At 41.6% G+C, this 27628-nt stretch overlaps 1 protein-coding gene across 3 annotated transcripts in view; it reads right to left on the bottom strand.

The window, feature by feature from the left end:
• Positions 1 to 25893, bottom strand: part of gpc5b (glypican 5b) — a 648632-nt gene extending 622739 nt beyond the window's left edge. For all 3 annotated transcript variants that reach the window (XM_063046140.1, XM_063046141.1, XM_063046142.1), the window contains exon 1: positions 25463 to 25893. In XM_063046140.1, coding sequence (XP_062902210.1) covers positions 25463 to 25619 — 157 coding nt within the window. In that variant the 5' untranslated portion in view covers positions 25620 to 25893. The remainder of the gene's footprint in view (positions 1 to 25462) is intronic.
• Between the last annotated feature and the right edge of the window lie 1735 nt (positions 25894 to 27628).

The following is a 27628-nucleotide window of genomic DNA, read 5'->3' as shown; positions in this document are numbered from 1 at the left end:
AGTCAAAATAATGGAGGGATAATCCATTTTCTAGCTGGTAGAAGGATCTTGAATAAGGAGACATATTTCAACATAAGAGACCATTGATTGAAAACTGAGATGTGTGCAAGTTTCTCACTGCAGAGGGAGTGGTGAATCTCCGGTATTTTCTACCCCAGACAGCTGTGGGGTTGGATCATTATAACTATTTAAAGTGCTGGTAGATTTTTTTTAAATAGTGGTCAAAGTCAAGTTTATTGTCATATGCACAAATACCATTAAAAATTTAAACCTGAACTTGCTTGAGCAGTACCACAAGCAGGGAACATTAACCACAACATAAAATTATACAGACTTATACAAGAAAGAACACAATTTGAACAAAAAACCACAAAGCCCACTGTAGTGCGAAATTGGTCACAGTGCTGCTATACCGAGGTGGTAATTAGGGTTGTGGTGGTGGATTCACGAACCAAGTGATTGAGGGAAGTCGCTGTTCTTACACTTGGTGCTGTGGGACAAGATTTCTGTACCTCCTGCCCAATTGTAGCTGGGAAATGAGCTCATTACAGTACTAAGAAGGACAATGGGAGAGGGATCTGGGGCGGAGCAACCATGATCATATTTAATGGTAGAGGAAAAGACTGATACTATCCACCTTATTTGTGCCTCTCAATTTTAAACACTTCAAAAAAGTCACCCCGCATTCTCCTACGTTCCAAGGTATGAAGGCCCAGCCAGATAGTCATTGACGATTTAACTATTAATTGATCTGCATATTATTTTAATCCTCGTTTTAAATGCCTTACAACAAAAACAAATATTGAAGGTCATTCCTGAAGAAAGGTCTCTGCCTGAAACATCGAATATTTATTCATTTCCATAGATGCTGCCTTGACCTGCTGGGTTCCTCCAGCATTTTGTGTGTGCTGTTATTGAAAATCACGGCATCCATTGTTGCCATGCATCAATCAAACCACTGGCAGACACGAGCTTAAGTGACAGGAAGCATCAAACTCCGTTGTCAGATTGGCATTGAAGGAATTAAACTGGAAAATGCTGACTAACCTAATGCAAAAGACGTGTGAAAACCAGCAAAGACTTAAAAGGGGACAGGCTGGCTTTGTGAAATAACTGTAAGCAAAATAGGGCAATCTATCAAATCTTTGTGGTTAACTTCAGAACAATCAACAATAGTGATAGTCTTTTGATTGTCCCAATGTCCCACTGATAGCATGTTTAAAATAGACCAGCTCTTGAATCCAAAGGCTGATAAGAAAGCTACCTTTTGTGCTTCTGTAACCAAATGTGGTTAGATACTGCTGCTCAGTGTGATGTCTAGGCTCTTACACAGACACTCAATCCAGGACAATGGTTCAGAAACATGATGTTAAAGTAGCTATAGAAAGAACCAGGAGAAATAGCAGAGCAGCTACCTCACAGCAACAGAGACTCAGGTTCAATCCTGACCTCTGGTGCTATCTGCATGGCACCTGCACATCCTCCCAATGACTCTGTGGATTGCCCCTCATATGTGGGTAGATGGATTAACTGGCCACTGTAAAATTATCCTAGTGCGTAGGTGAATGGTGGAATCTGGGAAACTTGATGGGAATGAAGGGAGTAAAGACAACGGACTTAATGTAGGATTAAGGTAAGTGGCTTCAGTGGGCTGAACCTATTTTGGTGCAGTATTCTTCTATGACTGTAAAACTCAATCAACTAAAAAGAAAGGAATCATGCAAATAAATCAAAGTACAGAGTTCATGTTTGGGCTATGGTCTTAGAACTCTTTGATATGTCAAAAAAGAAGAGCAGGTACCTCGCATGAAAACTATCTATCCCATTTTGCTATTGTGCCCACAAGAGGCATTGGAACAAGTGACCAAAAGTATTGTCAAAGAGGAAGGTTTTACGGTGTAAGCAAAGGAGAGGTTGCGGATCAGAGAGAGCTGAGAAGATAAGCACCAAAAGGTGGGCCAAGGAAATCGGGAATCTTCAAGACTAGACTTAGGAACACAGAGGATAGTAGGGCAGAGGAGGTTACAGAGAAGCGGAGAGGGGAGGCTGAAAGAGGACCTTAAACGACAATGAGCAACCTGAGCACTTAAATAGCCTTTTAAAAAAGCAGCAACAGCTGAAAGCCTTGGCTAAAACCAAGCACAGACTGAGTATACCTTATCTGAAATGCTTGAGGCCAGAAGCATTTTGGACTTTTTCAGATTTTGGAATATTTAAGGAGACAGTTTGGGATCGGCATCACTTCCGACTATATTTATGTGCCATTGGTAAGCAGTCTTTGTCTTACCCTTGTTGATCACACGTATGTACTCAACAGTAAAAATTATTGCCTACCATAAATATAATGAAAATACACTGTGTGCACGGGAACAAAAACAGTTCAACAGCTTCAGGAGAATATCTGAATACCAGAACAACAAACAGTCTCCACCTACAATGTCCTGTTTTGATTAAAAATTTACAGTACACTCTTTGTATTTTTACTCTTTTTTAGATTTCATATAAGGTATAAATACAATCAGCATTGTAGTCTTGCTCTGGTGTTAGAATTTCATCAGCAACACTAAAAATTTAACACCATTACATAAGGTATAAAAACCAATCGGCATTGTAGACTTGTTCTGGTGCTAGATTTTCATAATCATTAGGCGTTTTAAATACTTAAAGCTGTGCCTTTTCTTAAATTGCTGCAACCAGCTTGCTGAATATTCAGAATTACCTTCAATTTTCAGATTGTTGCGAAAGATCTTTGCTTGTTAATTTATCAGCATACGTTGAGCAGCATATACATTCACTCAGGTGCTGATGGTACACGATCAAGATCTTGAATTTTGCTTCAGGCAGTGTTTTTCTATTTTTCATTAACTTCTGTTCATTACCTATGCGAGGTGACTTCTCAGAACTCTCTACAACACACAGAGGTCTGTCATATCAGCACGTCAAAAAAAAAGATTTGAGAAGTTTTCTGATAAGGGGTCTCAACCTATACATTACTGTGTAAAGTTGCTGCTTCAATCCAAGTCTCCATTATCTTATTCCCAGTAGCAGTAGGAATTCCCATTACTTGTAAAAGGGCTGTCTGGCAGTCAGACAATGTTGATTCCTTTGTGGCAGTCTGCCAAGGTACCTCCTGATGTGGGGACCAGTGACTGTTAAGCCAATTAAGCAGGTTGTATAATTAAACATCTTCCTTTCCATGCTCCAGCACTAAGCTATTCCCCCAATGCTACCAGATCTCAAAATCCCCATTTGCTTGCAGATGACTACTGCAAATACCAACAGCAGAAACAATTCATTACCAAAAATTAGAAATTCACAAGAATCCAAAGCCATATCATTTACTCACGGAGTCTGGTATGAATATTTTCAGCAGCTAATATGACCCTCATTGTTGACGCCAGTCTAGACATTGCTATTCTAAATGGACAGCATTTATTAAATAAGATGCAGGAATGCTGGAGAGCCCACCAGAAACATTTCCACTGATTCTAATTCAGTGTTGGGGACACAGCATGTTCTGGCTATTCCAATACGGGTCCCTGCAGGAACAGGTTAACTGAACAAAGAGATGGCCAATTCACAATGGGTGGATTGTCATCTCACACTATAAAAGGTACAACTGCATCACTTTGGAATCATTACATATTGGCTCAATGAATGCTGTGCCCATTTGGAAAATCAGCCTTTTATTCTCAAGCCGGCATACTGCCAACACCATTCTCTTGCCAACCTCTCCCTCAGGAGTACAACCACTGAATTATCTTAGTCTATATCTTTACACTCTAATCGTAACCCTTGTCAATTCAACTCCATTTACAGAAAACAGAGGGTTGCTTAGAAATCAAGAAAACTTTGAACGTCTTTTATCTGAAACTTTTTCCAAACACATCATTTTCTACGAGGAGGAAAACTGGAATTGTTAAAAGGTTTGGAAGCAAACAGAGTATTCAGGTCACTGTAACGTCAATGATCACAGCAAACCAAAATTAATCCCATTGCCAGACACCCTCACCTTAACCCTGAATCTACTTCAAATATGTTTCTAAAATTGATAGGGAATCAGTTGTGAAGCAAAGATATGGAGGGGCAGTAAGGGGGAACAGATCTGAAAAATGGTGTTAAAGTGATAGAAGCTGTTCAGAGAAAGTTTACTGGCTGATACCAGAGTTGGACAGGTTGTTTCATGAAGAATAATTGCTCAGGTTTGTATTTAGTGAAGTTTAAAAGAATGACGAGAGATTTGATTGAAGTATGTAAGATCACGAGAAGTCCTGACAGAGTAGATGGGGGTGGGTGGGGGGGGGGAAGGACAGCTCCTTTCTTAAGACCAAGAGGCCACCATTTGGAAGTGAACAATGGAAATAAAACATTTTAAAGACAGAGGCAGATGGATATTTCATAAGCATAGCGGTGGGTGGGCAAGAATGCTGCATTGAAATTACAATTGGACTAGCCATGAGCTGATTAAATGATGGAGCAGACCAGCAGCCGAATAGCCGATTCCTACCTGTAATTCATACATTAGCTCGTATCTCCAAAATACCAAAGTTCACCATGCCCTAATAACAAACCCAACTTCCTAATCTCAGAGACTATTCTAGATTAACAATAACTTTGTTGCTAACTGTACCACAAGGATACAGTCATTCTCTAGTCACTCCAAAATGCCTTTCATAATCCTGAAAATCCTAATTAAATGTCTTGTCTAATATATTAAGACCTGCTGAACCTTACCGTTTGTTAAGTATGGAATCCTGTGAATCTCTGCGGCATTCACACTGCTTTTTTTAATATATTTAACAAGTTCCAAGTCACGGAGGACTGTGGCACAAACAACAGTGAACAAACGTATAATTTTTTCTTTACTCCACCATCCAAAGCCCCTAACCAAAGTTATGAAGTGCATATGTTCTTGGATTTTCATTCCAAAAATCTAAATAAGTAATGTGACGTTAAGAGTTCAAATCTCACCACAGCAGCTGAGAAATATAAATTTTAGTTAATCAGGTAAACCTGGGCTGAAAAGCCAGTGTCAGCAGAGTGAACCACCGGCCAGGGCAGTACAGCACAGAAGCAAGCCCTTTGAACAACTCATCCAGGAAGTCGTCCATCTCAACTAGTCCCATTTGCCTGTGTTGGCCCATAACTCTGTAAAGCTTCCTCGTCCATACTAATGGTGAGTATTGTAATTTTAACAAACCATTTACCATTTAAGGAAGGAAATGATCCTTATCTAGGCTGGCCCCAAAGTGATTCGGGGCCCACAGAATTGTGTTTGATTTCTAACTGCTCCGAAATGTTGACCAGTTTGAGGGCAATTAGAGATGGCTAATAAATGATGGTCTTGCAGGTGAAGCTTCCACCTCATGAATAAATTAGCAAAACAAATGCTTGCTATTTTATCTCACCTGCTTCAAGAGTCTTGTACTCTTGATATCTCAATTTGTTTAAAGAGGTTTCAGTTTCTCTGCACTGAGTGCTCACACCCATGCCAATAACACATGCTTCTTGAAACTAAGATGCACAAGCCTCCTGTCCATCTGTACCACTCCTCAGTTTTCATCATCCTGAAGACCTCTGCCTAGCTTCCACTTATTGCTACTCCAGCATTCATCTTGTGTTGTAAACTAATCTTGGGTCCAACACATGTATCCTCATTCCTTGGCCACGGTGATGCATTGTCTTATAGAGCATATCTAACCTTTCTGAAGAAGTCTTAAAATTCATTGATACTATATGTAGTATCAAACTCTCCAGTTTTTGAAATACTTCCAACAAACCTGTGCAAATTGCCTTTTATTCTTCTATGCAGCTGCTAATTTGCCCTCAAATTATGCATGCAGCGTAACAGCTGGAATAACAGTACAGAAGGCCCATCAAGTCTCTGCCAGCAAAGCAGTTATCGTGGTTCCATTCCTCATGTCCTTTCTCCATATATCTGAAAACCAGTTTTTCTCCAGGCCCTGAATGAATCTGTTTACAATTCTTTTAAACATGCACGCACCACCGGCTCCTGAACCAAAACCTTCCTGTGCAACTGGATCCTCGACTTCCTGGCCAACAGATTGCAATCATTACAGATAAGCAGCAATGGCTCTGCCACAGTTATCATCAACATTGTTGCCCACAAGGCTGTGTCCTCAGTCCCCTACTCTTCTCCCTCTACACTCATGACTGCATGGGCGGATTCGGATCTAACCTCATATACAAGTTTACAGAGACCAGCGTATCTCAAATAAGAATGAATCACCGTACAGGAAGGAGAGCCCAGTGGCATGGCGTCATAATAATAACCTTTTCTTCAACGTCAACAAAACAAAAGCAATAGTCATTATCTTCAGGAATGGTGGAGGGGGCAGTGCACATCCACCTGTTTACATCAACAGCACCAAAGTCCAGAGAGTTGAGAATTTCAAAATCCTAGGGACGAACATAGCCAATAACCTGTCCTGGTCTAACTATGTAGACATCATGGTCAAGAAATCTCTCCAGTGGTTCTACTTCAAAAGAGTAAAGAAATTTGGCATGTTCCCTTTGACCTTCACTGATTTTTATTGATACACCACAGAAAGCATTCTATCTGGATGCATCCACAGATTAATGCTGCAAATGCTCTGCCCAGGGTCACCAGAAACTGCAAAGAGCTGTGGGCATGACACAGTACATCATGGAATCCAGCCTCTCCTCAATGGACTGTATACGTACCTCGCTGCCTGGGAAAAGTAGTCAGTGTAATCAAAGACCCCACCCCTCTGGATATTCTCTCTTCTCCACCTCCCATCAGGCAAAAGGTACAAAAGCCTGAAAGCATGTACCAACAGGTTCAGGGCAGCTTCAGTCCTGCTGTATTACGAGCATTGAACAGTTCCTAGTTCAATAAGATGGACTCTTGACCATACAATCCATCTTGTGACCTTGCATTTTATTGTCCACCTGCACTGCACTTTCCCTGGAACTGTAACACTTTATTTTGCACTCATTGTTTTCCTTTGTACTACCTCAGAGCACTTATGTAATTAAATAATCTACATGGAGGGCTTTTAAAACAAGCTTTTTGCTATACCTCAGTAATGTAACAATAATAAACCAATTTAACTTGACCAGTCTGCTAATGGAAACAGGAGACTGTGGATGCTGCAATCAGTTGAGAATAGCTAATCCATTGAATTGAGCTCCCTCAAAGCTGCTGGAGAACAGTCCCAGGGTTGCTGGTCTTGGGCAAGGTTTAATAGACTCTGTTTGAAGATTGAACTCTGTAGTTCACATTATGTGTTTCTGGTTTTGGTCTCTTCTTTTAATTGTTGTGCAATTTTGATCAGGGCAGCCTGCAAATAATGAATGACAGAGTGTTAGATTGAGCTGAACTGAACTGAACATGCCTGGACTTATTCGATGACTTTGTGGGTTGATTTTCTCCCTGCTTTTTTTAAACCGTTGGCACAATTTGCTTTTTGTTTGTGCATTGGGGGTTCGAAGTTTCTCTTTGAAAAGGTTCCATGGTTTTCCTTGTTTCATGGCAGGGTTGTATACTGCATATGTACTTTAAATATGTACTTCGAATCTTTGAAAAGTTTTCCTCTATTCAATCTATTAAAATCTGTCAGAATCTTGTCCCTTTATCAAATCTCCCTACCTTTACAGCTCCAAGTAGACCACCAGTTTCAAGTCTCATCTTAAAGCTGAAAATAACCATGGTACCCTTCTTGTTTTACTCTTAATCCTCTTCAGGATCTTTCCATCCTTCCTACAGTTAGGTGACAGAATTGGATGCAGTTGTGGCCTGACCAGTGTATTATACAAGTTAAATACAACGGTCACTGACTTAAAACATTAAAACATTAACTATTTCTTTTACCACAGATGGTGCGTAACCTGTCAGGTATTTCAAACATTATATTCAGTTTAATATAATTGTATTTTTGTATTCCATGTCTCTGTTTATGAAAACCCAGATCCCATTTATTTTGCTAATTATTCTTTAAATGTGTCCTGGCACTACTGAAACTGCAATTGGAATTGGTTTGTTATTTTCACATGTACTGAGGCATCAAAGATTTGTGCACATGTACACTCATGTCCCTCAGTCCCTGCACACCCTTAGAACTGTTATTTTGTTTGTATCCTCTTTTGGCATTTCTTCCAGTCTACTGTTTTACACTTTGCACTTCTAAGTTTCATCAGCACCTTGTCCACCCACTCTGCCAGCCTGTCTGTACACTACTGCAGACTATTGCTGTTCTCCACACTTTTAACTACATTTCCAAACTTGTGTTATCCACCGAGTCGGAATTTTTACCCGTGTCCAAGTCATTAATACGGTATATATCTAATCATGATCCCTGCAGAACACCTTGGTCCCAATCTTACAGTGTGAAAAATCACACACTCTGCTAGACCATATTTTCTGTCATTAAGCTATTCTCCTGTCCATGATAGTACTACTTCTTCAAATTCATAGACTTCAACTCTCCTAACTGATATTACATCCTCCAACATTCTTTACTGGTCTGACAGTTTAAGAATACTTTGTGCATTCACAGATGTTCCACTCAACTAATTTGCTTTGGATAATAATTATTGGTTCTCACTTAATTGTTATTTCTCACCAGAACTCTGGTTACCCCCGGTAATATTTGCCCATTATTTCTATCCATTGGACTTCGTGAAGCTTTTCCAATCATTTAATAATCTTGCTCCATCCTAACTGCAATTGACTTTCTCCACCTCTGTACTGCCACAGATTAAATTCTATACTATTTGACTCCTACTTCCTCTCAAAAGGACTTGCTTTGACACATCTTCCACAAAGCCAATCCTCACTTCACTGTTATGTAGCTTCATCCTCTCTGTTTATGTTGGCAATGCAGTCATACACACAAGACATTCTGCAGATGCTGGAAATCCAAAGCAACATACACAAAATGCTGGAGGAACTCAGCAGGTCAGGCAACATCTGTGAAAATTAATACACAGTTGATGTTTCAGGCCAAGACCCTTCAGCAAGACTGGAAAGAAAATGAGGTGGGGTGAGGTGAAAGAGTAAAAGCTAGAAGATGATAGGAGAAGCCAGATGGGTGGGGAGGGGAAATGAAGTAAGAAGCTGGGAGATAATAGGTGGGAAAAATAAAAGGCTCGAGAAGGAATCTGCTAGGGGAAGAGAGTGGACCATGGGAGAAAGGAAAAGAGGAGGGGCACTAGGGGGAGGTGACAGACAAGTGAGGTGAAGAGGTAAGAGAAAGGCCAGAGTGGGGAAATGGAGAAGGAAGTGGGAGGGGCAAATTACCAGAATTTGGAGAAATTGAAGTTCACGCCTTCAGGTTGGAGGCTACCCAAACGGAATAGAAGGTGTTGCTCCTCTAATCTGAGAGTGGCCTCATCATGGCAGGAAAGAAGGCCATGAACCAATATGTTGGATTGGGAATGGGAATTAATATTGAAAGGGTTGGCCACCAGGAAATTCTGCTTTTGCAGATTGAGCAGAGGTGCTCAAACTAATTAGTTTTGAGGCTGAATCAGGAGAACTGGACACAGTAGACAACCCCAATAGATTTGCAGGTAAAGTGTTGCCTCACCTGGCAGGATGGCTTGGGGCCCTGAATGGAGGTGAACAGATAGGTGTAGCACATCTTCCACTTACAGGGATAAGTGCCAGAAGGGAGATTAGTGTGGAGGGACAAATGGACAAGGTAATCACGGAAGGAGTGAGTGAGGGGGGGAGAAAGAAAAAAGAAAAGATAAAGATTGGTTTGATAGTAGGGTCCCATTGAAGTTGGCAGAAGTTGTGTTGGATGTGAAGGCTCATGGGGTGGTAGGTGAGGACAAGAAGAACTCTATCCCGGTTAAGGAGGCAGGAAAATGGGGTGAGTGCAGATGTCCAGGAAATAGAGGAGATGTAGGCGAAGGCAGCATCAAAGGTGAAGGAAGGGAATCCCCATTCTTTGAAGAGGGAGGACATCTCTGACATCATGGAAAGGAAAGCCTCATCCTGGAAACAGATGCAAAGGAACTGAGAAAAGGGAATGCCATTTTTACAGGAGACAGTGTGGAAAGAGGTATGGTTCAGATAGCTGTGGGATATGGTAGGTTTATAAAATATTTCAGTAGACAATTTGTCTCCAGAGATAGAGGCGGAGAGATCGACAAAGGGGAGAGAGGTGTCAGAAATGGACCAAGTGAATTTAAGGGCAGGGTGAAAGTTGGAGACAAAGTTGATGAAATTGACGAGCTCAACCTGGGTGCATGAAGCAGCACCAATGCAGTCATCGATGTAGCACGGAAACAGGTGGGGAGCATTACCGGGGAGGCTTGGAACATGGACTGTTCCACGTAGCCAACAAAAGGGAGGCATAGCTGATGCCCACAGCTGCACCTTCAATTTGGAGAAAGCGGGAGGAACTGAAACAGAAATTGTTCTGTGAGGACCAGTTCCAGCAGACAGAGGGATGGAGGAGGCTGTCATACATACATTGCCTTTGTTGATCTTCCATTTAATCTGTTTAGCGAATTTTACAAGACACCATGCAATGAGGGCCCTTTTCTTACTGTAAACGGTTAGACCCTCTCTAAATCTAACACTTATGAGTTTCATTGGTTTAAGCAAGCTAATTGATTGATCTTTCACCACTTTTCAATGTTTTTTCTCAAACATCCTTCACCCTGGCATGCAAGGAATTATCTGAGATTCCACACTATCACTTTTCAGAACCTACTGCAAATCTTTCCATAATCATCATACGGCATATCCCTCACACCACCACCATTCTAGTGCTTGTGGTTCCTTTGGACTGTGCTTAGCTTCAACATATGGCAGTGTTCCTCTGGGCCATCTACCTCTCAATCAACATCAACAACCACTTTAACCTTCTCTAAAGCTTGACTGATGAACATGCCAGTAACACAAGGATAGTTCACAGTACCAATGGGCCTTGTTTTCCCAATGTCCATTCACCCATCGCACTCACACACTCCACCTTCAACATCACCCCTCCTATCATGTCTGCAGCATTGCCACTGATATACGATCGAAAATATTCAGCGTAGAAACCCTCTAGTGACATTTCAAAACCAGTTACCTCTATCATTTGATAGTAAGCACCCTGGCACATTGCCCTCCAAGTCGTACAGCATCCTGACTTGGAAAAAAGATTCTCATTCCTTCATTCTCTCTGGATCCAGCTCCTGGCACCTACACAATAGCACAAAGTGACTGGTTCAAAAAGACAACGTGCATCACCTCTCCTTCTCAAGGAGTGAGCTATCATTGCCAGCCTTAATGCTGATTTCCACAACCTTCCTACAAACTGAAAAATGTCATAATAATTTTCTTCAATTAAGGATTCTATTTTTTTATGTAAATCTTCTGACTGGGCTCATGGGGACCAAATATTGTACTACGCACCAAGGGTTGCCCACGCTGTCAGACTTCTCTAACTACAGAGAAATGTACAACATTGGCCTGCACTCACACAGATCAAACTCTAAGAGTTCACTTATCACAAGCATTTATTATAATAAAAAGGCACTAACATCTAAAAGCCTCCAGTCAAACCCTTTGAAAGTCTCATTTTGGCAGGTCTAGTTGAGTGTTTTATATATATAAAATACATATATTTCAGTTTCAAATTCTGAACCGTCAGAATAATGATGATACAGGTCATCCCCAGGCACAGCCTGTGCACAAGTGAGTGTTTGGAAAACCAGTGGGATGGATTTGCTGACTACTCCAGCGGTGCAGGTATCTTCTGTTGGTGGGACAGAGCATTTCCACTTGCCTTCTCTTCCTCAGTCCTATCCACCACCACCACCCTTTCCCTCAAGCCACAACAATCAAGGGCTGGGTCGAGCCGAGCCGAGCAGAGGTGAGAGCACTGATTCAGAAAGGCCAGAGGGCGGCCACTCTTTCAGCACCTGCTCACTCTCTCATTACAGTTATTTCCTTGCATTTCTGACATGAACAGTTCAGGTTGCAAACAGTTCTGACAGGAAAGGAATCCCCTCGTAATCTGGGACATTTTGTATTGAGAAGTCTGCTGTGTGCAGCAAGAAGGATCAGAACAGAGAGACTTTACATTTGAGCAGCAGAATACCAAACAGAACTTTCATAAAGCCAAAAGTGTATGTTTATTTGATTCCTTTTAAAAACAATTGACAGCACAAGTAACACTTCCAACTATTATCATTAGGTGACTTGACAGAGTGCAGAATTGATTCATAAGGATATTGCATGGATTGGAGAACTTGAGTTGTGGCAATAGACTGAGCTCTCTTCCCCTGGAGTGAAGAATCCCAAGGGGTGACCTGATTGAAATACATAAAAATGTAATTACCCTTTCTCCACACCGCCCCCACAAATGAGGGCCTAGGTTTAAAGTGAGAGGAAAGAGTTTTAACAGGGATTGGTTGTGTTTTCTTTATACACAGTGAGTGATTGATACCTACTATGCACTACCAGAGGGGGCATTGGAATCACTTTCAATTGGTATGTTTTAGACAGGCATTTGAATAGACAAGGCATAGAAGGATATGGACCTATTACTGACAAAGGAGATTAGAGCAGATGGGGGTAAAGGATGACAGAGACTTGGTGGACCAACGAGCCCATTTCTGTGCTGTACAAATCTAAAACTATGAAACATTGAGAACTCTTTCTTCTATTGTCAGGGATGATAGAAATCTGAAACACAGTTCCCCAAAAGGCTAGAATTCTAAGGATTGAACGCTTCTCCTGCTGAGTAAATGTAACTGTGATATAGATCCAGGGCAGCTGAGGCACTAAGGATCCAATGAAAAGTTGAAACAGACATAGATTATTTGTTACACGTATATCGAAACATACAGTGAAACGCGTTGTTTTTGTCACCGTTTGCGACGTGCTGAGGGCAGCCCACAAGTGTCGCCATGCTCCCACAACTTTCTAATCTTAACTGGTACGTCTTTTTGGAATGTGGGAGGAAACCACATCCAGAGGAAATCCACATATTCACAGGAAGAATGTCCAAAGTCCTTACAGACAGCAGCAGGATTGAATCCCAATTTTTTGATCGCTGGTGTTGTAAAGCATTATGTTAACTGCCATTGTACTGCCCATAGTTTAAGGAGCTGAATTATCTACTTGCTTCCAACATTATTTTGAGCTCATCTTTTTCTTCCAATGTGAATAAGAGGATATGCAGCTTAATTTGAGGCTCAGCGATCTTGGCAATTTTTCCGTAACAAGGAAAAAGCCCGGTGTTCCATGTGTTGACAAGTGATCCGCTATACAGTTTTTAAGGATGTACACCTCTTCTTCTCCCCATCCCAATATTTACTGAATTCCACTATTGGTACCAGTCACTCCCACACACACCCACACACACCCTGAACAAACTCCTGTCTTTTATTCCTAAATCACTATCTCAATGGATCTGCATTTCCACGGACAACAATATTATCCTCTGTCTCACCCTACTGACCTTTCTTCAGATGCGACTGGAATGCATGGAATGCTGCTGGGCTACTCTGCTACAATAGGCATCACCTTTTCCCCTTCTCTCTGCATCTACAATTGTATGTCAATTTCCTTTTACTGTAGGCATCCGTTAGTCTTGCGAGACCATGGATCTGCACCTGGAAAATCTTCACTCTCCAGGGCGCAGGCCTGTGCAAGGTTGTATGAAAGACCAGCAGCTGCCCATGTTGCAAGTTCCCCCTCTCCACGACACCGATGTTGTCCAAGGGAAGGGCAAGGGCCGATGCAGCTTGGCACCGGTGATGTCACAGAGCACTGTGTGGTTAAGTGCCTTGCTCAAGGATACAACACGCTGCCTTGACTGGGGCTTGAACTCACGACTTTCAGGTCGCTAGTTGAATGCCTTAACCACTTGGCCACGTGCCCACCATATTACTGACAAGACGGCAAAATTAATTGCATGTCAGTCCACTCCTTCCGTATCTCAAAGAAGATCGCACAAAGCAGGAATGCCCAAGTCAGGAGACGAACGTGGAGCGGGAGGACAAGAGGAATTCCTTTTGCTTCCAGTTTGGTGATCTGACAAGCAGGAAGGTTTCTGCTGATGGTTAATTCCTGAGAGACAAGAACCAGTTTTTGTGTTTACAAATCTCCGTCAGGGGAAATATTTTTAAAATTTCACATCAGGGAGCTCCTCCTGGGGCTGGGTTAATACTACTCAAAGAGGTAGAAACACAACCATCCTGAAATAAATTAAACAATTTTCTACAGATTACATCATAACTGGAAGGGTCCTCTCAAAATTCTTGAGGATATAGAACTTCCAGTTAACCAACCCTCCTAAACAGTCACCCAAATTATGGCACCAGATTTTAAGTTCATATTCACATTGCCTCAATGTTCAACAGTCTAGGAACTAGATATAAAATGGTGCCAGACTGCTGTGACAGGAGTTTCATGACCACCATGTTAAAAGGTGTAATCTTAACAGTGTTCAAGAAGACTTAACTCCACAACAGGTAGTGTGACATGGCTCTCTGCCAGATTCTTTGCACAACCTCATAGTAGCAAGGATACCTTGCTCAAGTACACACTTGATATCAGATAAGGTCTTGAACCTCTGCAGGTAAATGGTTAGCAACACCTGGGACCTATGGAGGTTACTATCTTCATAGAATTTGACTTGGCTGTTCCCCAAGGTCTGCCTGGAAACCTCCTGATAAATGTCAGCAAAGCTTAACACTACCCTACAATGTATCAACTGAAATTCCCGAGTCAATTCCAAAACGCCCATGGAACTGTGATCAGTAAATGGTAACTCTGGATTATCTTTGGCAAATCACCACTCAGCTCCATCAGAAACTGAATTTGTTTCAGGGCTCTTAATTTGATGATTGTATAAACTTGCTGAGTGCATCATAATCTGTTAGTTTACTGTCACACACACTACAGAGGATGTGAGTATAGCTGCAATACTGTGGATAAGCAGAGAGCCGAGGAGTCAACAGGCAGAAGGAACAAAGCCACTCTCCCACTCCCATCCTCGTCTAGGTTGTCAGGTTCAAGCTGCATCCCAGATATTTGAGCTATTATCCACACTTATGCTTGTGTGTCATAACGAAGGACCGTCGGGTGTTCAGAGGTATTCTCCCTCAGAAGGGGCACTGAGCCAAGGTACTGTCTAACCATACAGAGAGATGGAAAATTTCTTATAACAGTTTTTTTAATGAAGGCTAATGAAGGATCCAAGTTTCTGGACAATATTTATTGTTCACACAATACCACAAAGAAGCAGATTATGTAATTATTATTAGATTACTGTGTGAGAGTTAGCGGTATGTAAGCCTAGTCCCATGTTCCTCATTATTATTATTATAATGATCTCAAGAAATAAAGTGAACTATTTAGGCTGGAGGTGCAAGTAAGGCGGTAAAAATCAAATGAGTATCACGACAAATGAGGCTGGTATGACATAATGATAATTTATTTTTATTGTTATTCAACCACAGGACAAAGACGTCACCACCAGCACCAGCTCTATGATCCAGCCTGAAATTAGTAACATTTTTGGGTTAAGAGCCACATGATCAGACTGACCAGGCAAGGACATCAGTGAACCAGATAGCACGTTTTAATAATCCAGTAGCATTATAGTCGCCATTAACAAAGCAAACTGTTTGCCCTATTTAGTTACTTGGATTTAACTTCTTCTGTTGCCAGAGTGAGATCTGAACGTGTGATTCTGGAGCCTTTATTCTGGTTACTAGTCAAGTAACTTAATAACTCCACCAGTCATACCTTGTGGAAACGTGGGGTTAAGCCATATCATACATCTGTTCGTACAATCTAAATTGGCACTCCAGTTCTGACCAAGTACAGTGATTCCAGTTAATTGGGACACATTATGACCGGTACATTTCAGGCCAAATGAGCGGTTGCCCCAATTAGCTGAAATCACATGGAAATAGTTAAAAAGGTATATGAGAAAAGACAAACTATTGTTCAAGTGAGTAACAAAGTATGCATTTAAATGAAATACATACAAACTAGTACACTACCAACATTACTGTTTGTTGTGTATCGTATCCAAAGAAACCTCTGTAGGAGGGTTTTTAAAGTGGAAAAATCGTTGTACTGGGGCAGTTCCACTCTCTCAACCTTGGAAGTCCAGCGCCAGTGGTACGAGTAGAAGTCACATTGGGTTCTTCTGTGTCTCTTCCTGCCCTTCATCCTCCACATAGCATTGCAGAACCACCCTCCTGGCAGTTGGATCTCACTATAGATCTCTTCTGCCCAGTCTGCTAGGAGCTGACTTTGCACACTAGGACAGGCATGTCCCTATCCCACTGGGGTATGAGACCCACCAGCTACCATCACCTGGTTTAGCCCCCTTGTGTATCGGGGTGTGGCCGCCGTCACACACTAACAGCTAATGGAGCCACAAGTGAGAGCCGAGTGTCTGGTGGGGACCAAAAGTATGTTCAAGATGATTGTTGATACATTCAAATTCTTCATAGTTCCTCACTTATTGTAGTGAATTTATTTCATTTTCACTCCCGGCTGTTTATGGCATTTCAAAGTCTGAATGCTCGAAACCGCAGTGAGCAAAACAGCCTTGAATTATCTTACTACATATTTCTTGGCAACTATCAGTGACAAAAAAAATTACTGCTTTCTGAACACAAAAACACGTTTCTGATGCTATTTAAAAACTGTTCGCTCTAAGCACAGCATAGTGACAAATGGTCACACAAGTGCACACAACTGGTGCTAGTTAGAAGCAGTTCGACAGCGGTCTCCTGTCCAATTAAGCAACATACTCTCCCAAATAAACGAAGGCAATCCTGGCTATTTTCTTGATTAGTTTTTGTTCTTTAACCAGAATTCACTGCACACTTTTTTTGAATAAGGTATAAATCAAGGTTCACTATTCCTAAGTGTTAAACTGCCTTGTTTTCCTATTATCAGATTACATATGTGTCACCATATACAACCCCGAGATTCATTTTCTTGTGGGCATACTCAATAAATCTATAGAACAGTAACGATAACAGGATCAGTGAACGATCAACCAGAGGGCAGAAGACAACAAACTGTGCAAATGTAAATATAAATAAATACAATAAATAAGGAGAACATGAGATAACAAGGTAAAGAGTCATTAAAATTAAATTATTGGTTGTGGGAATATCTCAATGGATGGGCAAGTGTGGATAGTTATTCTCTTTTGTAAAGCAGCCTGATGGTTGAAGGATAATAACTGTTCTTGAACCTGGTGGTGCGAATCCCAAGGCTCTTGTACCTTTTACCTGATGGCAGTAGCGAGAAAAGAGAATGTCCTGGGTGGTGGGGATCTCTGATGATGGATGCTGCTTTCCTACAACAGTGTTTCATGTAGATGTGCTCAATGGTTGGAAGGGCTTTAACTGTGATGTTCTGAGTCAAATCCACTACCTTTTGCAGGATTTTTATACTCAATGGCATTGATGTTTCCACACCAGGTCATGATGTGGCCAGTCAATGCACTCTCCACTACGCATCTATAGATGTTTGTCAAAGTTTTTAATGTCATGCCAAATCTCCACAGACTCCTAAGGAAGTAGAGGTGCTGCTGTGCTTTCTTTGCAATTGCAGTTATGTGCTGGGACCAGGAGGATCCTCCGAAACACCCAGGAATCTAAAGTCCTCTATCCTTCCAGTGAGGAGAGGCTCACGGACCTCTGGTTTCCCTTTCCTGAAGTCTATTATCAGTTCCTTGGTGTTGCTGACATTGAATGAGAGGTTGTTGTTATGACACCACTCAACCAAATTTTCAGTCTCCCTCTTGTATGCTGATTCATCACCAGCTTTGACTCAGCCTGCGACAGTGGTGTCATCAGCAAACTTGAATATCGCATTGGAGTGGTGCTTAGCTATACAGTCATAGTGAGTAGAATGCTGGCTAAGCACGCAGCCCTGTGGTGTGACTGTGCTGATGGAAATCGTGGAGCTGGTGTTGTTGCCAATCCAAGTTGACTGGGGGCCGAGGAAATCCAGGATCCAATTGCACAAGGATATATTGAGGCCAAAGTAAGTAGGTTCCAGAAATTATAGATTCATTTTGAGGGGATGATGGTGTTAAATGCTTCCGTTTTAAGCACACAACCCATAATGCTACAGCCTAAAGCAGGAGGCTACTTCCCGCTTTGTCTTCAGTTCCACTCCAGCTGCCACACAGTGCAGAAGGAATCAGTGTAACGCAGGACATAGAATTGCTGGCCCACAGCTCCAGCCATGCAGGTTCAATGCTGTCTGTGTGGAGTTCACAGTTTCTCCCTCAGATCATGTTGGTTTGCAATTGATGTTCAATCTTCTTCTCACATCCCAAGTAGTTGTAGGTTGGGGTAGGTTAGTTGGCTGCTGTAAAAGGTCACTGGTGATCCCCCGATGATCCAGTGATTTCAGTCTCCCAGGAGAACCTGAGTACAGTCGTCACCCCATGAAAAGCATCCAGACCAGATGGGGTACCAGGCCAGGTACTGAGGACTTGTGCTGATCAACTGGCTGGAGTGTTCACTGATATCTTTAATCTCTCACCTCAACAGTCTGAGGTTCTTACCTGCTTCAAGCAGACTTCAATTATACCAGTGCCTAAGAATGTGGTAACCTGCCTCACTGACTAGCATCCAGTAGCACTTACACCCACAGTGATGAATTGTTTTGAGAGGCTGGTGATGAAACATATCAACTCCTGCCCGAGAAGCAACTTGGATCGACTCCAATTTGTCTACCAGAGCAACAGATGCCATCTCATTGGCTCTTCACTCAACCTTGGAACATCTGGACAGCAAAGCCGCATATATCAGAACGTTCTTTATTAAAGACCTTCAAGACCTTGGCCTCAATAACTCCTTGTGCAATTGGATATTTGCTTTCCTCACTTGCAGACCCCAGTCAGTTCATTTTGGCAACAGCATCTCCTCCACAATCTACATCAGCAGAGCTGCACAGAAAAAGGCCATCTGCTTAGCCCCCTGCTCTACTGACTTTACACATGGCTATATGGCGAGGCACAGCTCCATTAGCATATCCAAGTTTGCTGTCATGGGACTAATTAAAGGTGAAGTGGTGATGAATCATCATTCAGGAGGGAGATTGAAAATCCAGCTGAGTTTTGCCACACCAACAAACTCTTACTCAATGTCAGCGAGACCAAGGAACTGATTATTGACTTCAGGAGGAGGAACTCAGAGACTCATGAGGCAGTCCTCATCGGTGGATCAGAGGTGGAGAGAGGGTCAGCAACTTTAAATTCCTTGGCATTATCATTTTGGAGGTCCCGTCCTGGGCTCAGCACTAAGTGCCATTACAAAGAAAGCCCAGCAGTATCTCTTTCAGAGTTTGCAAAGATATGGCATGACATCTAAATCTCAGGCAAACTTCTATAGATGTGTGAAGAAAAAGAAGAAGAAAGCCCTTAACTCCAAGTGGAGTCATCGGGACGCCATCATGACGGCATTTTTTTTAGCAGGCTTTCTTATTTTTATGAGACCGAGTTGCTAGCTTGACACTCAACCCAGCAGGGATGGAAAGTATGCAAGGGAGCGAGCTGGATTCGAACTCGGGAGCCTTTACTCCGAAGTCTGGTGCTGATGCCACTACGCCACCAGCCGGCTTTATAGATGTGTAGTGGAAAGTAAATTGACTGGCTGCATCACAGACTGGCATGAAAGCACCAATGCCCCAAATGCAAAATCCTGCAAAAAGTAGCGCATACAGCCCAATCCACCACAGCTAAAGCCCTCCTCACCATTGAGCATATCTACACGAAGCATTGCACAGGAAAGCAGCATCCAACAGCAGCGACACCCACCACCCAGGTCATGCATTCTTCTTACTGCTGCCATCAAGACCTCAGGACCTCAGGACCTCAAGACTCACACCACCAGGTTCAGGAAGAGTTATTATCCCTCAACCATCTAGCTCTTCAACCAAAGGGGCTAACCTCACTCACCCCATCACTAAACTGTTCCTACAACGTATGGACATGTTGTCAAGGACTCTTCATATTCTCAATATTTATTGCTTATTTATTCATTATTATTTATTTATTTTTGTATTTGCACAGTTTGTTTTAATTTGAACACTGGTTGAATACCCAAGTTGGTGTGATCCTTTGTTGATTCCATATGGTTATTCTATTATGGATTTATTGAGTATGCCCTCAAGAATATGAATCGCAGGATTGTATATGGTGAGATATATGTACTTTGATAATAAATTTACTTTGAACTTTGGTGTGTACTGTATTTTGGTAAAGTCTGGAGGAAGCCAATGGTAATGTTAGGAAATAAAATGGGTTAGTGGTAAAATAGGTGCTTAGAACATAGAGCAGTACAGCACAGGAACAGGCCCTTCAGCCCACAATGTGTTCGATAGTCTTGTGCACTCACTGTGCCAAAGGGCCTAATTCCATGCAGCATTTGTCTCTGACTCTGTCTCTCACAAATGCTCCACCTACGTACCCAAGTTGAAAACTTGGATCTGGACAGCAGTGAGAATTGCCCGATTTCCAACGTTCCTTTCTTATGAGGCTTTGCTTCCACTTAAAAACAGAGTAGCCTCATAGTCTTCATTCAGCCTGAGATTTAACATGCGAGCCTGCAAAACTACTTGGAGTTTTGATAGAGCAAATAAGGGGGGAATTGTTTCCATTGCCAGGACGTTTGATTAGCAAAGGAAACAATTATCATAATAATTATACAATAATTATTTTTAAAAATCAATAATCATTGACAATAAAGCAAAGTATTGTGGCTAAATAGCTAATTCTTTCAAAGTACTGATGTAGGTATAAAGAGCTTAATTTTTTTGGTTAGTTCTACAAGCCAATGACACAAATGGAATGGATTCATTCACCCCTTGTGGTAGAAACATTTTAATTTAAATGGTTCAGTGAGACAAACCACTTTCGAACTTTGAGGAAAATTCAAGCCATGCCAAGTTTCAAACTACATGGGTCAGCTTTACCCAATCAACATTAGGATGAACGAACACCACCAGTTACATAATAGGTAGGATGTGAGTTTGCTGCCAGGCCAGAAGCAAATTTGCTTATCTCTCTACTGAGATAATGCAGCAACAAAGTACTTGTTCGAGATTTGTCATCTACAAAGCTTGGGAATCCTGTAAAGGATTAGTACTGCCAGAAACTGGTGTATGAAACTCATCAATACACAACAGAGAAAGTTCAGATTCCAGCTTCAGTTTGTGCTAAGCTCCTGTACCTAGTTGCAGCCATTGCAACTGCTCCCCAGATTATGGAAGGGAGAGTCTGTGAATGGGTGGCATGCTGTGTTTAATATTTCAGTAATATTGCAAATATATTGTTTGATTAAGAATTCTTGCATAAATAATTCATTACGTGTTATATGTAAAAGTATGTGAATGGCATATGTCATCACGCCATGCCATATGTTCGCACCTTGCTTAAAGTAAAAACAAAACTAGACACATTACCCCTGGACTCCCATATTTTGCTTTCAATTAAACTTATGTATTAGAGTTACAAAACATAAGTGGGGATGAACAAGTTTTAAAACAAACCTGAAACAACTACCTAACCAATTGAAGCACAGTGAGACATCGGAGTTCTTTTTTTTAAAAGCGCAGTACTTTCCCCACTCCACCAACCCCACTTCAGAGCAGCACATCTCTTCAGAAAAGGAGACAGATGATAGAGTTTAAAAAAGGCAGAAAACTGATGTATTCATGAGTTCAAAAACAGTGAGTACTGGATGATAATAATCATAAATAACAAAAAAGCAGAAATTTCAGGCTACAAAGGAAAGTAAGACACATTCAAATGCACAAGAGATAACTGGACTATGTATACTGAAAGATTGACCAGTATTTCAAAGCCAATTAAACAGCCAATAAGTAGCGGGTGCCAGTTTTGCTGAGTACATTGGGTTTAAAGGCATACGGTTTGCTTAGAAATTTGAATGCTCCAACCAAACCAGCCAAAATGAGCTTTGCTGATATCATGAAAATAATGTAGGAACATTTAGAATCAAAACCATTGTTGATTGCAGAAGGCTTTAGGTTTCATAAGCAGAATCAAAAGGAAGGGGTCCAGTGTGCGAGGCTGAATTGAAGATATTGTCTGAGCATTGTCCGTTCAATAATGGGCTTAATGATGCACTGAGAGATCATTTGGTTTGGGGAATCTTACAAGAAAGCATTCAAAAACAACTCCGAACTGAAGTGCAATTTGCATTTAAAAGAGCAGTTGAAAGAGCTGTATGAATGGAAACAGCAGAGTGACACAATTAATTGCAATCAGGGATGAAACTGAGCAAGAACAAAATTGCAACATCTGAAAAGAAACTGGCCTTGCTGAACAAATTGTATTCCTGTTGCAGCAGGGGCTCACATATGCCCCAGACCAATGCAGATTTAAAGGCGAAACTTGCAAAAAATCCAACAAGTAGGACACATACAAAGAGCATGTTGGGCAGACAAAAATAGACTACATAGGAAAGAGATAAAGATAAAAATTCAAGTTGCAATTTCAAAAAGACCCTTAATCTGCATGCTCTTGATGAAAATCCCTATAATAATGAGTGACAGAGGACTGAGTAGCCTTGAGATTTACAGTGTGGAAATAATAGATAAGCAATATAGCTTACACCAGAAGCGAACAGCAAATTAATTAAAATGGAATTGGACATTGTCTCCACTGTTTCAGTCATGCCATTCAAACTCATTTTGTGGAATCTCAAAGAGCCTGCAGATATCCAACTACAAACTTTTACTGGAGAAAAGACAACTCTCATGTCAGTGAAATATAACAACTAACTAACTACAGTGCTATGTGGTAAAAATAGGAGGACTAGCATTGTGGCGATGTGATTGGCTGAGACAACTACAACGTGACTGGAGATCCATCCACTATTTGCATGCCACATCTCCTGCAATAGAGTCAACTGAAAGCAAATAAAGAAATGTACTGGATGATGCCAAAATGTTCAAACATGGCACTGGAAAACTCAAACATATCAAAGATACAATAGTGTTAATTGAAAATGCCATACCTACGTTTTACAAAGCCTGTCCAGTTCTTTATACCATCTGTAATAAAGTAGCCAGTGAGCTAGATCACATGGAGGCTGCGTGGAGCCAATGGGCAGTGTCAGTGGTCCCAGTAGCCAAGATGAATAGATCTGTCAGGATCTCTGGTGATTTTAAGGTCACTATCAACCCAGTACTGAAAGATGATCAATTCTCTCTGCCCTGGAAAGAGGATATATTTTCAAATCTTTCTGGAGGGTAACACTTCAACAAAGTGGAATTAGCTGTGGCCTACCTACAGATTGAGATGGAAGAGTCTAAAGTGTTTCTCACCATAAGCACTCACAAAGGGTTTTATCACTATAATAGGCTTGTTTTTGGAGTAGCATCTGCACTTGAACCCTGGCAGAAAGCTATATGGACCAGGTGCTGCAAAGCAATCCAGTCACTCTTTGTCAACTGATGACAAGGAACATCTACAAAATCTCAAGACAGTGTTAAAAATATTAGATTAAATATTTGTCTCAAGCTGTCCTGGGACAAAAATAAAAAGGCTTAGAGTATGTCATAACAAGAGTGACCTTTTTTTAAACCAAACATCACATACTGTGGTCACATCATCGACACACAAGGATCTTACTAGTGTACTTACAAAATTCAAACAGTGGTGGATGCCCCAAGGCCAAAGGACATTTCACAGTTGCAGTGCTTTTTAGGATTTGTCAATTAATACAATAGGTTCCCGCCAAACCTGGCTACTTCTCTCCACCTCAATCTCATTTAGGCAGATCAGGAAGAAATGAGAATTGACAAAGCAGTGTGAGGTAGCTTTCCAAATGGTAAAGGAAATTGCGAAGTCAGACACTGAACTCCCACATTATGATACAGATTATCTGTTGAACCTTACTATGCATTGTTCGGGATGCCAACACGTCCAGAAGAAAGGTGTCCAGCGTCAACTCTACAGCTGTCAAAACCACTTCCTGCAGTCCCAGAGTCAACCCCCACAACCACCATGGAGGAGGCTCCAGAACCTGAGGTCAGGAAAGACATTATCCCACAGGAGAAAGAAATCCTCCACAACAGTTAAATTTTTAGGATTGAATGAAACAATTTAAAATTTACTATGCTGTGGATGTCCATATAGTAGTTGTATCATTTAGTATACTGTGCATATAAATTGAGATACATTCTATATTGAGCTGGAGTTTATAGCTCAGCAGGGATCTGTGTTGTGAATTTAATATTTCAGTAATATCTGAGTAATCTTGTAAATATATTGTTTGATTAAGCATACTTGGTCATTGAAATAATTGATTACAGGTTATATGTAAAAGTACGTGAATGGCATACGTCATCACACCTTACGAGAGTGCCTCGCTAAAACTAAAACAGAAACTAGACATGTTATCTCTGGGCTCCCATCTTTTGTTTTCAATTAATTTTATGTCTTAGAGTTGCAAAGCATAACAGATGAAGTGTGTGTGATGTAAGGTAAGGGGTAGATTCAGACAATGGGTGAACCTAGTCATTGATATTCACTGCCCCCTGCTGGGCAGTCTATAATCATTAACGACAGCATTTCATTCAACTGAGAGCCACCCATTGGAGGAACTGCAAGGTGTCACAGCCACACCATCACGTATTAGAACAGGAAGAAGCGCAAGATGGGATCGGCTCACGTGTAACAAGGAAACATAATCACATTGCTCTCTTTCGATTCTTACAAACAACAAAATTCTAGCTTTCCGCTTTAATTCCCACTTCGAAGCAAAGAGATCCGTTCTGGCAATGCAAAGCTGTACCAAAAGCTAAAGCAAATATCTCAATTTTCGTTCATCAGTTCAATTTAGATCACAATATCGGCAACCGTCAGGAGCATTTAAGCCGAGGGTTATCGAATTTATGTGAAAAAAGAGCTGGAAACACAGTTACATCCTGACAGCAACACTGCTGGTGAAATTACTACACATTCCATTCAGAATTAAAACTTCAGAATTTGCGATCTGCAGATTGCTCAATTACTACCATCCTCCTCGCTCTCCTTCCCTAAACTTCCTTCAGTCCCTCCACTACCACTCCACTTTCCTTTCCCTCCTCACTTCCTCTTGCTTCGGGAAGACTATGATGCGTGACCGGCGGAGTCACTCGTAAATGACATTGCAGGACAGCTTGAGACAAATTGGACTGCGACTCTCGCTTCTATCATTTATTCAAGGAGGATTTGATCAGCCATTTGCCGGAGTCACACTTTGCCCCGTTTAACCCCAACGCCGCCGCCGTGCACAAGTCAGAAAGACAACACATTTCAAAATTAGCCCCAGCAGTAACAACTCCAGGTATAAAGTTGCGTTTTGCGAATATTTTAAGAAACACATTTGAGGACACTGCACATGGAATATGCAAACAATTAAAAAAAAGATAAGTTGCATTGGTTTAGGAGGCGTTGTGTTGCAAACTGACCTCTCCCGGGAGTGTCGGGCACCAACTTGAGTGGTCCTATTTGCCGGAGTTGGAATGCAGTTCGCACTTCGTGGCAGCTCGGACTTTTCAGGTGCACCCCGCTAAACCAACCGCAGAACAACACCAGAGGCACAGCACACTTGAAGCTCCCTTCCATCTCGCAGGTACAACGGGAACACACGCACACACCAGCAGCTCGTCCACTCTCCTCTCCTCCCGGCCTTCCTCCCCACTTTTAGCAGAACTTTTCCCCCCTCTCTCTGAAAGTTTAGCCCCTCATCCTTGGCTGGGAGAGTCTGGGATCTCCTGGACTGTGTTATCTTTCGGTTCTTTAAAATCTCGCTGCGCTAACTTGGCAGAGGGGAAAGGAAAGGGACGAGTTGTGACTAGTGTCCCGGGCTATTCGGTTGTGCGGTGTCCTCGGAGAGTGGTGCTCGGGATGTCTGCAGCGGTTAGCCCATTGGTTCGCTATTCTTAGTCCTGACACACTGCCGAAGCTTCCTTTAAAGTACCACCGCTCTCAACAAACGCCCCATTGTTCAACCGCTGCACTTGTCCTTTAAATTCCGCCGCTCTCCTTTTGATATTTCGGATAGAACTGTTTATGTTTATATAATGGTCCGTGCAATAACGGTAGTGAGAAAGCGTTAGATTAAGCATCGACTTCAAATTCTAGGTTAGAAGATTCCTGCATCTCTGTCCATTATCGATCAGTCTGACCCCTGGTTTGTTTAGCTATCTGGAGAGTTTTGTGGTGCCAGTAGCGAAGGAAGTTAAAAAGAATTAAAATGTAAACTCAGCACTGGAACTCGCTTCCAAAATTTCTCATACAATTAGAGTTGTAAAGCCGTGGTCCATTGAAACAGATTCGCCAGCTCACGGTTTAGGGCGAGGAAGGAAAGATTTCAACGGGATTTGCAAGGCAACTTCTTCCTGATGAAGGGTCTCGGCCGAAAAGTCGACTGTTTATTCATTTCCATAGATGCTGCTTGACCTGCTGAGTTTCTCCAGCAATTTGTGTGTTTTGTCTTTGGATTTTCAGCATCTGCAGATCTTCTCGCGTTTGTTATATCAGCATATTTTGCAGGTGCATATAGTGTACAAGTTTAGACACTCTGTTATAAGAATTATGTAGTTAAGCTGGAAATGAGTCCAAAGCAGATTTACCATAAAATTTAGGGGCAAAATTAGGCTGTTCAACCCATCCATCTGCTCCACCATTCAATAATGGCTGCCATTTTTAACCCCGTTCTCTTACCTTCTCCCAGAATCCCTTGCTCCCCTTACCAATCAAGCACCTAACATTGTGTAGACCCAATACCTTGGCTTCTGTGGCAACAAATTCCATGGATTCATTGCTGAACAAATCCCTTCTCACTTCAGTTATAAAGGGGCAACCTTTATTCTAAGGCTGTGCTCTTGGATCGTAGACTTTCCTACTAGAGGAAGCACCCTCTCCATGTCTATTCCATCCAAGCCTCTTAGTATTCAGTAGATTTCAATGAGATCCTCTCTCATCCTCTGAAAACCATTGAGTACAGGCTCAGAGATATCCAGGGCAAGCACATCTTTCCTCAGGTATAGGACCCAAAGAGAATGTTTACATAAATTCCCATTTATCAGAATGTCACCAGGACAAGGGAGCTTGAGTTAAAGGGAGAGGTTGCTTATGTTAGGACTTTATTCCTTGGAGTGTAGGAAACTAAGGAGTAACCTTAGAAAGGCGTATATGATCATGAGGGGCATTGATAGACTGAATGCACACAATGTTTACCCAGAAAAAGGAAATCAAGAACTGGAAAGCATGGATTTAAGGTGAGAGGGGAAAGATTTAATAAATAATAATAATAACACTTTTTAAACTGAATTACAGTAAGAATAATAATAAATAAAAACTGAATTGCAGCAAATATGTATTTACAACCCCCTGGTGGCCTTGGCTGCATAAGACTAGGGAAGACGCTCTCCGGTCCCACCAAATTCATGAGCTGTCCCTCTCCAAACCCCGGTTTGTGTGTATGCTGTGTACTTTGCTACCCTGTTACAACTCAGTGCCAGGAAATAACAGACAGTACATGGCATACGATTAAAGGAATTATATTTATGAATCTTAACAAAAGGGTTAGTAAAGAAAAATAAAAAGAAAAAAAATTTAATTAAACAGTC

The sequence above is a fragment of the Mobula hypostoma genome, chromosome 4 (assembly GCF_963921235.1).
Source record: "Mobula hypostoma chromosome 4, sMobHyp1.1, whole genome shotgun sequence".
NCBI lineage: Eukaryota > Metazoa > Chordata > Chondrichthyes > Myliobatiformes > Myliobatidae > Mobula > Mobula hypostoma.
Note: the sequence above shows the minus strand (reverse complement) of the source record. Positions and strands in the feature narration are given on the sequence as shown.